Raw genomic sequence first — 15,119 nt, 5'->3', positions numbered from 1 at the left:
TCTAAGTTAATGAGGGGGCGTGGCCGCGGGGCATTCTGGGATTGGCCGTGGGTGAGGGGGGGCTGGGGTAGTCCCTGTTGTGGGCGTGGCCTGGTGGGCGGGGTCAGCCCTGACCCCGCCCCCTCCCGCCAGCCCCTCCCCCCTGTGCCTTAAGGAGGCGCCGGGACGGAATTTTTACAAAAGAACTTTTAATTAATTAATTCCATAATTAACGAATGAATCACTCTGCGCGCGCTGGGGGAGGGGAGGGGGGAAGGGGCGGGGTCGTGCGGGTGTGTGGGCGGGGCGATGGGGGCGGGGCCGGGAGGGGGCGGGGTCACAGCGCCCAGGGCAGGCGGAAGGCCTGGGGGGGGAGGGGCGTGCAGTGCGAGGCCTCGAAGTTCTGCAGGTGCTGCTGGGCCTGGGGGAGGGGCGGGGGCGTGGTCAGCGCCGGGGCCACGCCCACCGGCCGCGCCCGCCCCGCCCCAGGCCCCGCCCACACTCACCAGGTACAGCGCCAGCTGCCGGCGCTGGGCGGGGCTCAGGTCCTCGCCTGCAAAGGGGGCGGGGCCAAGGTCAGGGGGTGTGGCCAGGGCCACGCCCGGTTTGTGATTGGTTGCTCTCCCAGACCCGGCAGCCAATCGCTACTGATTCCTGCCACGCCCTGTGCCCCCATTGGCTGCTCATTGCATCACCCAGCGAGGCCCCGCCCACACCCAGCCACTCCCTATTAGGCCCCGCCCAGACCCACCCACGCCCTATTAGGCCCCGCCCATCGCGGCCCTGCCCTGACCCAGCCCCCAAGGGGAAGGGGGCGGTGCAAATGCCTCCAACTCTCCCTGGCCCCGCCCACCGCCAGCCACGCCCACCGCCGTGAAGCCCCGCCCACCGACGGCCCAGGGGAAGGGGGGGTCCGGTCCCAAGCCCAGGCCTGGAGCTGCTCCCACCCCAGCTCTGACCCTGCCCCTACCCAGCCCCGCCCTGTTAGGCCCCGCCCACCCCGTGAGGCCCCGCCCACCGATGGCCCAGGGGAAGGGGGGGCTCCGGTCCCCGCTCTGACCCCGCCCACCCCCCGAGGCCCCGCCCACCGATGGCCCAGGGGAAGGGGGGGCTCCGGTCCCCGCTCTGACCCCGCCCACCCCCCGAGGCCCCGCCCACCGATGGCCCAGGGGAAGGGGGGGCTCCGGTCCCCGCTCTGACCCCGCCCACCCCCCGAGGCCCCGCCCACCGATGGCCCAGGGGAAGGGGGGGCTCCGGTCCCCCGCCCACTCCCGGAGCCGCCCCCGGCACCAGCGCTCGTCGGGGGGGGAGCGGCGCAGAACGGAGCCTGCGGGAACGGGAGAAAAACGGGAATTAGGGACCGGAAACCGGGAACAGGGAAACGCAGAGTGACACCCCAAAAACGGGGCTGGGACCCAAAAACGGGGCTGGGACACAGAAACAGGGCTGGGACACAGAAACGGGAAATTAGGACCCAAAACTGGGAATTAGGGACCCGAAACCGGGAACAGGGAAACGCAGAGTTACACCCAAAAACGGAGCTGGGCACAGAAATGGGAAATTAGGACCCAAAAATGGGAATTAGGGACCCGAAACGGGGCTGGAACAGGGAAACGCAGAGTTACCCCCAAAAATGGGGCTGGGACCCAAAAACGGGAGTTTAGAACCCAAAAATAGGGAATTAGAACCCAAAAATGGGGAATTAGGACCCAAAAACGGGAATTTTAGAATAGGAAAATGGGGGCTTGCAACCCGAAAATGGGAACTGGACTTAGGACACGAAATGGGGATTTGGAACCTAAAAATGAAGAGTTTGAGCCCTAAAATGGGCGTTAGGATAAAAAAACGGAAACGTAAAACCCCAAAATTGGTGATTTAATCCCGGAACTGCCAAACTGGGGTCACCCAGGGGTCACCCAGGGGTCAGGGGTCACTCAGGGGTCAGGGGTCACTCACTCTGCTCCTCGGGCGTGGCCGCCTCCAGCCACTCCCGCACCGCCCCCAGCCCCTCCTCCGCCATCACCTTGGGGTACCTGGGGGGAAACGGGGCAGGAGGGGGGGTCAGGGACCCCAAAATCCACCTGGGACCCCCCCAAAACCCCCAGGGAACCCCAAAACCCACCCGGGATCCCAAAACCCACCCGGGAACCCAAAATCCCCCAGAGAACCCCCCCAAAACCCCCAGGGATCCCCCAAACCTCCCCAAATTCCCCAAATTGCCCCCAATCTGCGCCCCCAAAACCCCTCTCAGAACCCCCCAAACACCCCCAGTTCTGCCCCAGACCCCTCCCAGCCCCCCAGATCCCCCCCAATTTCCCCAATTTCCCCAATTTCCCCCATTTTTCCCCCGTTTCCCCACCGGTGCTGCAGCAGTTTGAGCAGGAGGTCGTTGCCCCGGTTGGAGGCGATGTCATCGGGGGTCCTGGGGGGACACGGGGGCGTTTGGGGGGTCCGAGGGGGATTTGGGGGGTCCTGGGGGGGGTTTGAGGGGTCCGGGGGGCGTTTGGGGGGTCCCCAGAGGGTCCTGAGGGGGTTTGGGGGAGCCTGGGGGGTCCCCAAGGGCGTTTGGGGGGTCCTGGGGGCGTTTGGGGGGTCCCAGAGGGGTCTGAGGGTGGTTTTGGGGGTCCCAGGGTGGTTTTGGGGGATTTTTGGGGGTCCCAGGGTGGTTTTGGGGGTCTCTGGGAGGTCCGGGGGGGTCCCAGGGTGGTTTTGGGGGTCCTGCAATGGTTTTGGGGTGGATTTGGAGGTCCCAGGTTGTTTTTGGGGTGGTTTCGGGGGTTTTTGGGGGGTCCCAGAGTGGTTTTGGGGGTCCCAGGGTGGTTTTGGGGGATTTTTGGGGGTCCCAGGGTGGTTTTGGGGGTGGTTTTGGGGTCCCAGGGGAATTCGAGAGGTTTGGGGTTGTTTTGGGGTGGTTTTGGGGGTTTTTGGGGTGGTTTTGGGGTGGATTTGGGGGTTTTGGGGGGTGGTTTTGGGGGGTTTTTGGGGTCCCAGGGGAATTCCAGAGGTTTTGGGTTGTTTTGGGGTGGATTTCGGGTTGGATTTGGGGTGGGTTTGGAGGTTTTTGGGGTGGTTTTGGGGTCCCAGGGGAATTTGAGTGGATTTGGGGGTTTTTGGGGTATTTTTTGGGTGTTTTTTGGGTGTTTTTGGGGTGTTTTGGGGTGTTTTTGGGTCTCTCACGTGGTGGTGATGATCTCGTCCTTGGTGCGCCGCACCAGCAGCACGGGGCCCTGGTACCTGGGGGGGAATTTGGGGGGAATTTGGGGGTCCCCAAAAGGCCGGGGCTGGTTTTGGGGTATTTTTGGGGTATTTTTGGATATTTTTGGGGTATTTTTGGGTATTTTTGGGGTATTTTTGGGTGTTTTTGGGGTACCTGCAGAGCTGCTCGGCGTTGTTGAGGTTCAGGTGCTCCCGAACCGTCTGGGTCACCAACTCCCCTGGGGGGCAGAGTCGGGTTTGGGGGGGATTTGGGGCATTTTGGGGGGATTTTGGGGAATTTTGGGGGGGATTTTGGGAATTTGGGGTTTCTGGGGGGATGGAGGGGGTCTGGGGGGGATTTGGGGGGGATTTTGGAGCTTTTTGGGGGTTTTTTTGGGGGTATTTGAGGGGTTTTTGGGAGGGTTTTTGAGGGGTTTCTGAGTGGGTTTGGGGGAGTTTGGGGTTTTTGGGGTATTTGGGAGGGGGTTTTGGGATTTTGGCGGGGTTTTGGGGGGATTTGGGAGTTTTTGGGTGAATTTTGGAGGGATTTTGGGGTTTTTGGGGGAGGTTTGGGGGGATTTTTGGGGTTTTTTTGGGGGGTTTGAAGGTTTTTGGGGGGATTTTGGGGTTTGGGGAGGATTTGGACTTTTGGTTAAGATTGAGGGGTTTGGAGGAATTTGGGGGGATTTGGGGGGAATTTGGGGGGGTTTTAGCTGGTTTGGGGAATTTTTGGGGGGATTTTGGAGGGATTTGGGGTTTTTGGAAGGGTTTTGGGGGGATTTGGGGGTGGCTTTTGGGGGCGTTTTTGGGGGTATTTTTAGGGTTGTTTTTGGTGTGATTTAGGGTTTTTTTGGGGGATGTTTTTGGGGGTGTTTTTGTGGGTATTTTTAGGTAGTTTTTGGGGTATTTTTAGGTAGTTTTTGGGGTGTTTTTAGGGATGTTTTTGGGTGTGTTTTAGGGGTTTTCAGAGGTTTATTTGGGGGGATTTTTTGAGACCTTTTTGCAGGTGTTTTTGGTGTGATTTAGGGGGTGTTTTAGGGATGATTTTGGGGTATTTTGGGGTGGTTTTGGGATGATTTTTGGTGTGATTTAGGGTTTTCTTGGGGGGTGTTTTTGGGGGGTTTTTAGGGGAGCTTTTTGGGGAGATTTTTGGGGTATTTTGGGGTATTTTTAGGGCTGTTTTGGGAGGGTTTTTTGGGGTATTTGGGGGTATTTTTTGGGCTGTTTTGGGATGGTTTTTTGGGGTATTTTTAGGGCTGTTTTGGGATGGTTTTTTGGGGTATTTTGGGGTATTTTTAGGGCTTTTTTTGGATGGTTTTTGGGGTGTTTTGGGATGTTTTTTTGGGGTATTTTGGGGTATTTTTAGGGCTGTTTTGGGATGGTTTTAGGGCTGTTTTGGGATGGTTTTTGGGGTGTTTTGGGATGGTTTTTCGGGGTGTTTTGGGGTATTTTTAGGGCTGTTTTGGGATGGTTTTTTGGGGTATTTTTTAGGCTGTTTTGGGGTATTTTTGGGTATTTTTAGGGCTGTTTTTGGGGTGTCACTCACGCCAGCTGCGGGGCAGCACCTTCAGGGCCAGGGGCACGAGGTCATCGAAGGAGGCGTCGAGGACGAGACCCCCGAGCTCGGGGTAGGACATGGCGGCCCAGGTGGCTGGGGGGCAAAAAGGGGTCAGAATCACCCAGAAATGGGTCAGAACCGCCCCAAAAATGGGTCAGAATCACCCAAAAATGGGTCAGAATCGCCCAAAAATGGGTCAGAATCACCCAAAAATGGGCCCAAATGGGTCAGAATCACCCAAAAATGGGTCAGAATCACCCAGAAATGGGTCAGAATCACCCAAAATGGGTGAGAATCACCCAAAAATGGGCCCAAAATGGGTCAGAACTGCCCAAAATGGGTCAGAACAGCCCCAAAATGGGTCAGGATCAGAACTGCCCAAAATGGGTCAGAATAGCCCCAAAATGGGTCAGAACTGCCCCAAAATGGGTCAGAACACCCCAAAAATGGGTCAGAACCGCCCCAAAATGGGTCAGGATCAGAACTGCCCCAAAATGGGTCAGAACCGCCCCAAAATGGGTCTGAACACCCCCAAAATGGGTCAGAAATCCAAAAAACGGATCAGAACTGCCCCAAAATGGGTCAGAACTGGCCCAAAATGGGTCAGAACACCCAAAAATGGGTCAGGGGTCAGGGATTGGCCCCAGTGTCCTCCCAGTACCCTGAACCCCAATCCCAGTGCCCCCCCAGTCCCTCCCAGTACAAACCAGTAACCCCACACCCCCATTAACCCCTTCCAGCCCCTCCCAGTCCCTCCCAGTTTGCCCAGTACCGGTGAAGCCCCCGATGGACCAGGCGTACACCACGATGCTGGGGGGGGCGAAGCGCAGCTGCTGCAGCGCGAAACGAACCACGACGTCCATGGCATTGGCCTCGCTCTGGGGCAGGGGGACACCCTAAAAACGGGGCCGGGGGGACCCCAAAAACTGCGTCAGCACCCCCAAAAACCCCCACAAAAAACCCGGGGTTCAGGGACCCCAAAAACCCCAAAAAACCCCACAAAAATCCCCAAAAAACCCTGGGGTTCAGGGACCCCCAACTCCTGAATGGGACAATCCCCATCACGACGTCCATGGCATTGGCCTCGCTCTGGGGCAGGGGGACACCCTGAAAACGGGGTCAGGGGGACCCCAAAAACTGCGTCAGCACCCCCAAAAACCCCCACAAAAAACCCCAAAAATCCCGGGGTTCAGGGACCCCCAAAAACCCCAAAAAACCCCAAAATTCCCCCACCACGACATCCATGGCATTGGCCTCGCTCTGGGGCAGGGGCACCCCCTAAAAACGGGGTCAATTGGACCCCAAAAACTGCGTCAGCACCCCCAAAAACCCCCACAAAAATCCCCAAAAATCCCGGGGTTCAGGGACCCCCAAAAACCCCCAAAAAACCCCAAAAAACCCGGGGTTCAGGGACCACAAAAACCCCACAAAAATCCCCAAAAAACCCCGGGGTTCAGGGACCCCAAAAAACCCCAAAAATCCCGGGGTTCAGGGACCCCCAAAAACCCCAAAATCCCCCCAGGACCCCCAAATCCACCCCATTTCTGTACCCACAGCGTTGGACTCCGGAACCCAAAATGGGGGGGTCAGGGGTCCCCAAAATCCCCCCTAAAACCCCTCCAGGACCCCCCAAAATTCCCCCTAAAACCCCCCCAAAACCCCCAAAATCCCCAAAATTTCTTCACTCACGGCATTGGATTCACTCTGGAACCCAAAATGGGGGTCAGGGGTCCCCAAAATCCCCCCCAAATCCCTCAGGACCCCCCAAAATCCCCAAAATCCCCCCCAAAATCCCCCCAAACCCCTCCAGGACCCCCCAAACCCCCCAGGACCCCCCAAAATCCCCCCCAAAATCCCCCAGACTCACGGTGCTGCCTCCGAATCTAGACTCACGGTGCTGCCTCCGAATCCGGGGTGGTTCCAGCCCAGCACCGAGAACCCGGCTGGGGAGAGGGGGAGGGGTCACGGGGGGTCACGGGGGGTCACAGGGGTCATGGAGGGGTCACAGGGGCGGTGCTGGGGCAGCAAGAACCCCCCCAAAAATGTCCTGGGCTCGGTTTTGGGGTCCCTGGGGGGGGAGTTTTGGGGTCTGGGGTCAGTTTTGGGTTCTGGTGTCAGATCTGGGGTCCCTGGAGTGGTTCTGGGGGCAATTTTGGGGTCCCAGGGGGGTCCCAGGATTAATTTTGGAGTCTGTGGTCGTTTTTGGGGTCCTGGGGAGGGTCCCTGGGGTCATTTTTGGGTCTGGGGTCAGTTCCGGGGTCATTTTTGGGTCTGGGATCAGTTTCAGGGTCATTTTTGGGGTCTGGGGTCCGTTTTGGGTCCGTTTTTTGGGTCTGGGGTGATTTTCAGGGTCCATGTTTTGGGTCTGGGGTCAGTTTTGGGTCCGTGTTTTGGGTCTGGGGTCAGTTTTGGGTCCGTGTTTTGGGTCTGGGGTCAGTTTTGGGGTCCGTTTTTGGGGTCTGGGGTCTGTTTTGGGTCCGTTTTGGGGTCAGTTTTTTGGGTCTGGGGTCGGTTCCGTACCCTCCAGGGGGGTGCTCAGGCACCCGACCTCGTAGAAGCCAGCATTGCCCTCGCAGCAAATGACCTGGGGGGGCATGGGGGTCAGGGACCCTCCCCAAAATACCCAAAATCACCTGGGACCCTCCCCAAAATCCCTGGGACCCTCCCCAAAACACCCCCAAAATCCCCGGGACCCTCCCCAAAATCACCTGAGACCCTCCCCAAAACCCCCCAAAAACTCCTGGGACCCCCAAAATACCCGGGACCCTCCCCAAAATCCCCCCAAAATCCCCGGGACCCCCAAAACCCCTTGGGACCCTTCCCAAAATATCCCGGGACCCTCCCCAAAATCCCCCCAAAATCACCTGAGACTCTCCCAAATCCCCTGGGACCCTCCCCAAAATCCCCCGGACCCTCCCCAAAATCCCCCAAAATACCCCAGGACCCCCAAAATCACCTGGGACCCCTCCCCAAAATCCCCCCAAAATCACCTGGGACCCCCAAAATCCCCGGGACCCTCCCCAAGCCACCCCCAAACCCCCAGGAACCCCCAAATCCCCCCAGGACCCCCCAAACCCCCTCCAAGGACCCCCTGGGACCCCCCCACTGACCCCTCAACCTCCCCCAGACCCCCCAAACTCCCCCAAATCCCCTCCAGGACCCCCAAATTCCCCCTGGGACCCCCAAATTCACCCCAAACCTCTCCAGGGACCCCCAAACCTCCCAAAATCCCCCCTAAAATGCCCACAAATCCCCCCAAAACCTCCCCCAAATTCCCTCAGAGCCCCCCAAAACCCCCTCTAGGGACCCTCTGGGACCCCCCAGACCCCCCAAGCCCCCTCCACATCCCCCCAAATCCCTTCCAGGACCCCCCAAAACCTCCCCAAAACCTCCCCAAAACCCCCCAGACCCCCATAGCCCCCTCCACGCCCCCCAAATTCACCCCAAACCCCCCCAAACCCCCTCCAGGACCCCCCCAAACCTCCCAAAATCTCCCCCAAACCGCCCCCAAAATCCCCCCAAAACCCCCCCAAAACCCCCCAAAACCTCCCCCAAATTCCCTCAGAGCCCCCCCAGGGACCCCCAAAGCCCCCCCATTGCCCCCCCCATACCAGGGTGTCCCCGCGGGGGTCCCGGCCCCTCCTGTCGATGACCATGGCGTCGATCTCGTTCCCATCGCAGGCCAGGAGCTTCACCCCGCTGCCCCCCAAACTGGGCAAAAACCGGGGAAAATGGGCAAAAATGGGGAAAATGGGGCAAAATGGGGTCAGGAGGGCAATGGGAGCTTCACCCGCTGCCCCCCAAACTGGGCAAAAACCGGGAAAATGGGCAAAAATGGGGAAAATGGGGAAATGGGGCAATGGGAGCTTCACCCCGCTGCCCCCCAAACTGGGAATGGGGCAAAAATGGGGCAAAAATGGGGCAAAAATGGGGCAAAATGGGGTCAGGAGGGCAATGGGAGCTTCACCCGCTGCCCCCAAACTGGGAATGGGGCAAAAAACGGGGAAAATGGGCAAAAATGGGGTAATGGGAGCTTCACCCGCTGCCCCCCAAACTGGGAATGGGGGAAAAAATGGGGAAAATGGGCAAAAATGGGGGAAAAATGGGGGAAATGGGGCAATGGGAGCTTCACATGCTGCCCCCCGAACTGGGCAAAAAACCGGGGAAAATGGGCAAAAATGGGCAAAAATGGGGTAATGGGGCAATGGGAGCTTCACCTGCTGCCCCCCGAACTGGGAATGGGGAAAAAATGGGGAAAATGGGGCAAAAAACGGGGAAAATGGGCAAAAATGGGGGAAATGGGGCAATGGAGCTTCACCCGCTGCCCCCCGAACTGGGGAATGGGGGGAAAATTGGTATTTTGGGGTAAGTTTAGGATATTTTGGGGTAAGTTTATGATATTTTGGGATGTGTTTATGATGTTTTGGGATATATTTATGATATTTTTGGGTCTCTCACCGGCTCGATGAGCCGGGCCTGCCCCTGCACCAGGCTGGGTGTATTGCAGGTGATCTGGGTGTATCTCAGGGGTATTTTGGGATATGTTTATGATATTTTGGGGTAAGTTTCGGGTATTTTGGGTCTCTCACCTGCTCAATGAACTGTGCCTGCCCCTGCAGCAGGGGCGGGTGTGTTTCAGGGATATCTCAGGGATATTTTGGGATATGTTTATGATATTTTAGGATATGTTTATGATATTTTGGGGTATATTCAGGATACTTTGGGTCTCTCACCTGCTCAATCAGCCGGGCCTGCCCTGCAGCAGCGCTGGCAGCAGCGCCCTCTGCAGCAGGGCCGGGTGTATTGCAGGTGATCTCAGGGATATTTTGGGATATATTTAGAATATTTTGGGGCATATTCAGGATATTTTGGGTCTCTCACCTGCTCGATGAGCCGGGCCTGCCCCTGCAGCAGCGCCGGCAGCAGCGCCCTCTGCAGCAGGGCCGGGTGTATTGCAGGTGATCTGGGTGTATCTCAGGGTATTTTGGATTATGTTTATGACATTTTGGGATATATTCAGGATATTTTGGGTCTCTCAACCTGTTCAATCAGCCGGGCCTGGCCCTGCAGCAGCGCCGGCAGCAGCGCCCTCTGCAGCAGGGCCCGGTGTATTGCAGGTGATCTCAGGGATATTTTGGATTATGTTTATGATATTTTGGGATATATTTATGATATTTTGTGTCTCTCACCTGTTCAATGAGCCTGGCCTGCCCCTGCAGCAGCGCCGGCAGCAGCGCCCTCTGCAGCAGGGCCGGGTGTATTGCAGGATATCTCAGGGATATTTTGGGATATATTTAGGATATTTTGGGATATATTTAGGATATTTTGGGTCTCTCACCTGCTCAATCAGCCTGGCCTGCCCCTGCAGCAGCGCCGGCAGCAGCGCCCTCTGCAGCAGCCGCACCGAGCCCGGGAACAGCATCCGCCGGCCCAGGGTGTGGGCCAGGAGCAGCCTGGGGGCGGGGCCGCGTCAGGGACACGCCCAGGGGCGGGGCCACCATCCCCACCCACCCACTGCCAATCACCTCCTTCCCACCCTGACCACACCCCCATGACCCCACCCTCCTTAGCCCCACCCACCTGGGATCACACCCCGCCCCTCACTTTGCATAGCCCCACCCACCCCCAGGGCGCCACGCCCCCACACAGGCTCCACCCACCCGGTATAAAAAAACCCTCACCCCCCCATGGCCACGCCCACACCAAGCCCCGCCCCAGAGGCTCCGCCCCCAGAGGCCCCGCCCACCTGACCAGGGCGCACGGAAGCTTCCGGAGCGCGCCCAGGAGCCCCCGCGAGCCCCCCGGGGCCGGGGCGGGGTCTGGAGCAGCGGCACCGCCCGGGAGCCGCCCCTGGAACCAATCAGAGCTCAGGGGGGGTTTGGGGGGGTCCTGAGAGGGTTTGGGGGGTCCTGGGGGGAAACTGGGGAGGATTTGGGGGTTCCCAGGGGGGTGTTTTGGGTATCCCAGTGGTTTTTTGGGGGTTCCCAGGGTGTTTTTTGTGTATCCCAGGGCTGGTTTTTGGGGTCCCCAGGGGCGTTCTTGGGGGTCCCCAGGGGCGTTTTTGGGGTCCCCAAGGGTGGTTTCTCATTCCCAGGGTGTTTTTGGAGTCCCCAGGGGTGGTTTTTGTGTATCCCAGGGGTGGTTTTGGGGTTCCCAGGGCTGGTTTTTGGTCCCCAGGGCCTTTTTGGGGTCCCCAGGGCCGTTTTTGGGGTCCCCAGGGGCGTTTTTGGGTCCCCAGGGGCGTTTTTGGGGTCCCCAGGGGCGTTTTTGGGGTCCCCAAGGGTGGTTTTTTGATTCCCAGGATGGTTTTTTGTGTATCCCAGGTGGTTTGGTGTCCCCAGGGGTGGTTTCTGTGTATCCCAGGGGCGTTTTTGAGGTCCCAGGGGCGTTTTTGGGGTCCCCAGGGCGTTTTTGGGGTCCCCAGGGCTGGTTTCTCATTCCAGGGTGTTTATGGGGTCCCCAGGGGTGGTTTTTGTGTATCTTAGGGGTGGTTTTGGGTCCCCAGGGCTGGTTTTTGGTCCCCAGGGCGTTTTTGGGGTCCCCCGGGCCGTTTTTGGGGTCCCAGGGTGGTTTTTGGTTTTGGGGCCGTCTCTGACCATGCGGGGGCCGGCGCTGTCCCAGCGGAAATCCACGGGCCAGCTGCGGAAGTCGAAGGTGTAGAGGCCGAGTTTGCGCTGGGGAGGGGCAGAAGGGACACCTGAGACCCCCCCCGAGCCCCGGGGGTCCCCAGGAGCCCCCCCCGAGCCCCCCCTCCCCAGTGCCCACCTTGCTCTCGGGGCTGCCCGAGCGGTGGCTCTCCTCCAGCACCGCGATGAACTCCAGGTACTGCGGGTTGCTCCAGCGGCCCAGCCCTGCAGGGGAGGGGGCACGGGGGCGTTTGGGGGCGCTCTGGGGGTCCCCGGGGGTCGCAGAGCCCCCCCAGAGCTCCCTCACCTCGCAGGCAGGCGACGCCGGCGAGGAGCAGCCCCAGGGTGGCGGCGCAGTGGGACAGGGGCACCACGCGGGACATGGTCAGGAGGCCTGGGAGGGGGGAAATGGGCCGAGAATGGTCTGAGAACGGCCTGAGAACAGCCCAAAATGGCCTGAAAACAGCCTGAGAATGGTCTGAGAACGGCCTGAGAACAGCCCAAAACTGCCATAAAATCACTCCCAAAAACAGCCTGAGAACGGCCTGAAAACAGCCTGAGAACAGCCTGAGAATGGTCTGAGAACGGCCTGAGAACAGCCCAAAATCACCCCAGAAACAGCCTGAGAACAGCCCGAAAACAGCCTGAGAACGGCCTGACAATGGCCCGAAAACAGCCCAAAATCAGCCTGAAAACAGCCTGAGAACAGCCTGAGAATGGCCTGAGAACAGCCCAAATGCATCCCAAAACTGCCATAAAATCACTCCCAAAAACACCCCAAAACCAGCCTGAAAACAGCCTGAGAACAGCCTGAAAACAGCCCAAAATCAGCCTGAAAACAGCCCGAAAACGGCCTGAAAACAGCCTGAGAACAGCCTGAGAACAGCCTGAAAACGGCCTGAAAACAGCCTGAGAACAGCCTGAAAACAGCCCAAAATCACCCCAAATGCATCCCAAAAATACCATAAAACCGTGTCCCCAAAAACACCCCCAAAACAGGCCGAAAACACTCCAAAACCACCCCAAATGCATCCCAAAAATACTATAAAATCACCTCGCAAAAGCACCCCAAAACCACCCCAAAACCAGGCTGAAAACACCCCCCAAAATAACCCAAAAATACCTCAAAAATACCCCAAAATCACTTCCCAGGATCTCCCAAAACCAACCCAAAATCACCCCCAAAAACAACCCAAAATCAATCCTAAACCAACCCAAAGATCACCCCAAAACCACCCCGTAAAGCCCCCAGAGACCCCCCCAGAAACCCCCAAAAAACGTCCCAAAATCAACCCCGCAGACGCCCCCAAAAATCCTCCCTGAGACCCCCAAACCCCCCCAAATATCCCAAAAACCTCCCAAGATATCCCCAAATCCCCTCCAGGGCCCCCCAAATCCCCCTCAAACCCCCCCAAATCCTCCTCAACCCCCCCCAAATGTCCCTCAAACCCCCCAAACCCCCCTTCGAGCCCCCAGGTGAGCCCCCCGCCCACCTTTTCGGTACAGGTAGAGCACGGCCAGGGGGAGGCGTAGTACGAGATGGACCAGAGCACCGAGGCCTGCGGGACCCCCAAAATGGGACCCCTGAGACCCCCGAATGGGACCCCTGAGACCCCCAAATGGGACCCCTGAGACCCCCAAACGGGACCCCTGGGACCCCGAGACCCCCAGATGGGACCCCTGAGACCCCAAACGGGACCCCTGAGACCCCCGAATGGGACCCCAAAATGGGACCCCTGAGACCCCCAAAATGGGACCCATGAGACCCCAAAATGGGACCCCCAAAATGGGACCCCTGAGACCCCCAAACGGGACCCCTGAGACCCCCAGGGACCCCTGGGACCCCCAAACGGGACCCCTGAGACCCCCAAACGGGACCCCTGAGACCCCCGAATGGGACCCTGAGACCCCCAAATGGGACCCCCAAATGGGACCCCTGAGACCCCCGAATGGGACCCCCAGAACGGGACCCCTGAGACCCCCGGGATGGGGAAATTGCGGAGAATTCGGGGGGAAATTGGGGGAAGTTTCGGGAAATTTGGGGGGGGGGTCTCAGGGTGGGGTTTTGGGGGTCTCTGCGTTGGGTTTTTGGGGGGGGTCTCTGTGCTGGTTTTGGGGTGGATTTCTGGGGGAATAGGGGGAGAAATTGGGGAGGTCTCAGGGGGGTTTATGGGATGGTTTTGGGGGGGGTCTCTGAGTTGGTTTTGGGGTGTTTTTGGCGATCTCAATGAGAGGTTTTTGGGTGTTTTTGGGGATATCTGGGTGGGTTTTTTGGGGGTATCTGGGGTTTTTTTGGGAGGTTTTTTGGGGGTATCTGGGTAGGGTTTTTGGAGATCTCTAGATTGTTTTTTAGGTTGTTTTTTGGGGGTATCTGGGGGGTTTTTGGGGTGTTTTCTGGGGGTCTCCGCGTTAGTTTTTTTGGGGTATCTGGGACCTTTTCGGGGTATTTTTGGGGGGTGAAACCAGGGCAAATGGGGGTAAATCGGGGAGAATCGGGTCCAGCCGGGCTCAAACCGGTGTCGGTGTCCGCCGGTCTCACCAGGGCCAGGACGCTGTCCGTGTGCTTCTCCAGCCCCCGCGGTTGGTATACGAGTCCTGCGGGGGAACGGGGGCACCGGGGGTCAGCGGGGCCGCGCCGTCCCCATGGCAACCGCCCCGCGCCTTCCCGCGCCTCACCCAGGCCGTTCCCCGCGCTCGGTGCTGCCGCCGCCGCCGCTCCCCGGGGCCGGCCCGGGCGGCCGGGGCCGATGGACCCGGTAAAGCCGCGGGCCCAGGACGCAGCTGAGGAGCTTCGCCATGACGGCGGCGCCGGAAGTGGCGGCGCTTCCGGTAACGGCACTTCCGGGGCGAGACCGGAACCGGCGGCGAAGCCCCGCCCACTTTATCGGGGGTATTATGGGAGCGGGGCGGGACAAAATGGCGGCGTTGTCGTGGGAACGAGGGCGGGACAAAATGGCGGCGTTGTCCGGGGAACGGGGGCGGGACAAAATGGCGGCGTTGCCGTGGGAACGAGGGCGGGACAAAATGGCGGCGTTGTCGGGGAAACGGGGGCGGGATCAAAATGGCGGCGTTCCCGTGAGAATGAGGGCGGGACAAGATGGCGGCGTTGTCGGGGGAACTAGGGCGGGACAAAATGGCGGCGTTGCGGTGGGAACGAGGGCGGGACAAGATTGCGGCGTTGTCGGGGAAACAGGGGCGGGACCATAATGGCGGCGTTGTCAGGGGAACGAGGGCGGGACAAAATGGCGGCGTTGCCGTGAGAACGAGGGCGGGACAAGATGGCGGCGTTGTCGGGGGAACGAGGGCGGGATCAAAATGGCGGCGTTGTCACGGGAACGAGGGCGGGACAAAATGGCGGCGTTGTCACGGGAACGAGGGCGGGACAAAATGGCGGCGTTGTCACGGGAACGAGGGCGGAACAAAATGGCGGCGTTGCCGTGAGAACGAGGGCGGGACAAAATGGCGGCGTTGTCACGGGAACGAGGGCGGGACAAAATGGCGGCGTTGTCGGGGGAACGGGGGCGGGACAAAATGGCGGCATTGTCATGGAAACGCGAGAAAAGACCTCGAAATGCCCCAAAAGCGGCGGAAATCGCCCCAAAATCCAGCGAAAGGTGAGGGAATGGGCAAAGGGGCCTCCAAAACGGCTGGAGGTGACTCAAAACAGCCGAAAGTGACACCAAAAACGGCCTGAATGCACCGAATCCACCAAAAAATGATGCAAATTGGTCTGGAACAGGCCCAAAACCTCCCTAAAACTG

At 59.2% G+C, this 15,119-nt stretch overlaps 1 protein-coding gene across 1 annotated transcript; it reads right to left on the bottom strand.

Annotated features, from left to right (window-relative positions):
* Positions 1-171: 171 nt before the first annotated feature.
* ABHD16A (abhydrolase domain containing 16A, phospholipase) lies at positions 172-14,214 on the bottom strand. The gene is given in 24 exon segments (XM_077173229.1): positions 172-400; positions 486-532; positions 1,208-1,306; positions 1,936-2,012; positions 2,339-2,401; positions 3,157-3,213; positions 3,350-3,413; positions 4,721-4,825; positions 5,505-5,628; positions 6,626-6,675; positions 7,253-7,316; positions 8,344-8,421; positions 8,600-8,620; positions 10,071-10,185; positions 10,479-10,536; positions 10,539-10,582; positions 11,329-11,336; positions 11,338-11,406; positions 11,498-11,583; positions 11,666-11,752; positions 12,852-12,884; positions 12,887-12,917; positions 13,898-13,953; positions 14,030-14,214. Coding segments are annotated over 24 exon segments (1,647 nt in total). The 5' UTR covers positions 14,157-14,214; the 3' UTR covers positions 172-316.
* Positions 14,215-15,119: the final 905 nt, after the last annotated feature.

The sequence above is a fragment of the Agelaius phoeniceus genome, unplaced genomic scaffold, assembly GCF_051311805.1.
Source record: "Agelaius phoeniceus isolate bAgePho1 unplaced genomic scaffold, bAgePho1.hap1 Scaffold_437, whole genome shotgun sequence".
In the NCBI taxonomy this organism is placed as follows: Eukaryota; Metazoa; Chordata; class Aves; order Passeriformes; family Icteridae; genus Agelaius; species Agelaius phoeniceus.
The sequence above is the reverse complement of the archived record's forward strand: the minus strand, read 5'-3'. Positions and strand labels throughout refer to the sequence as shown.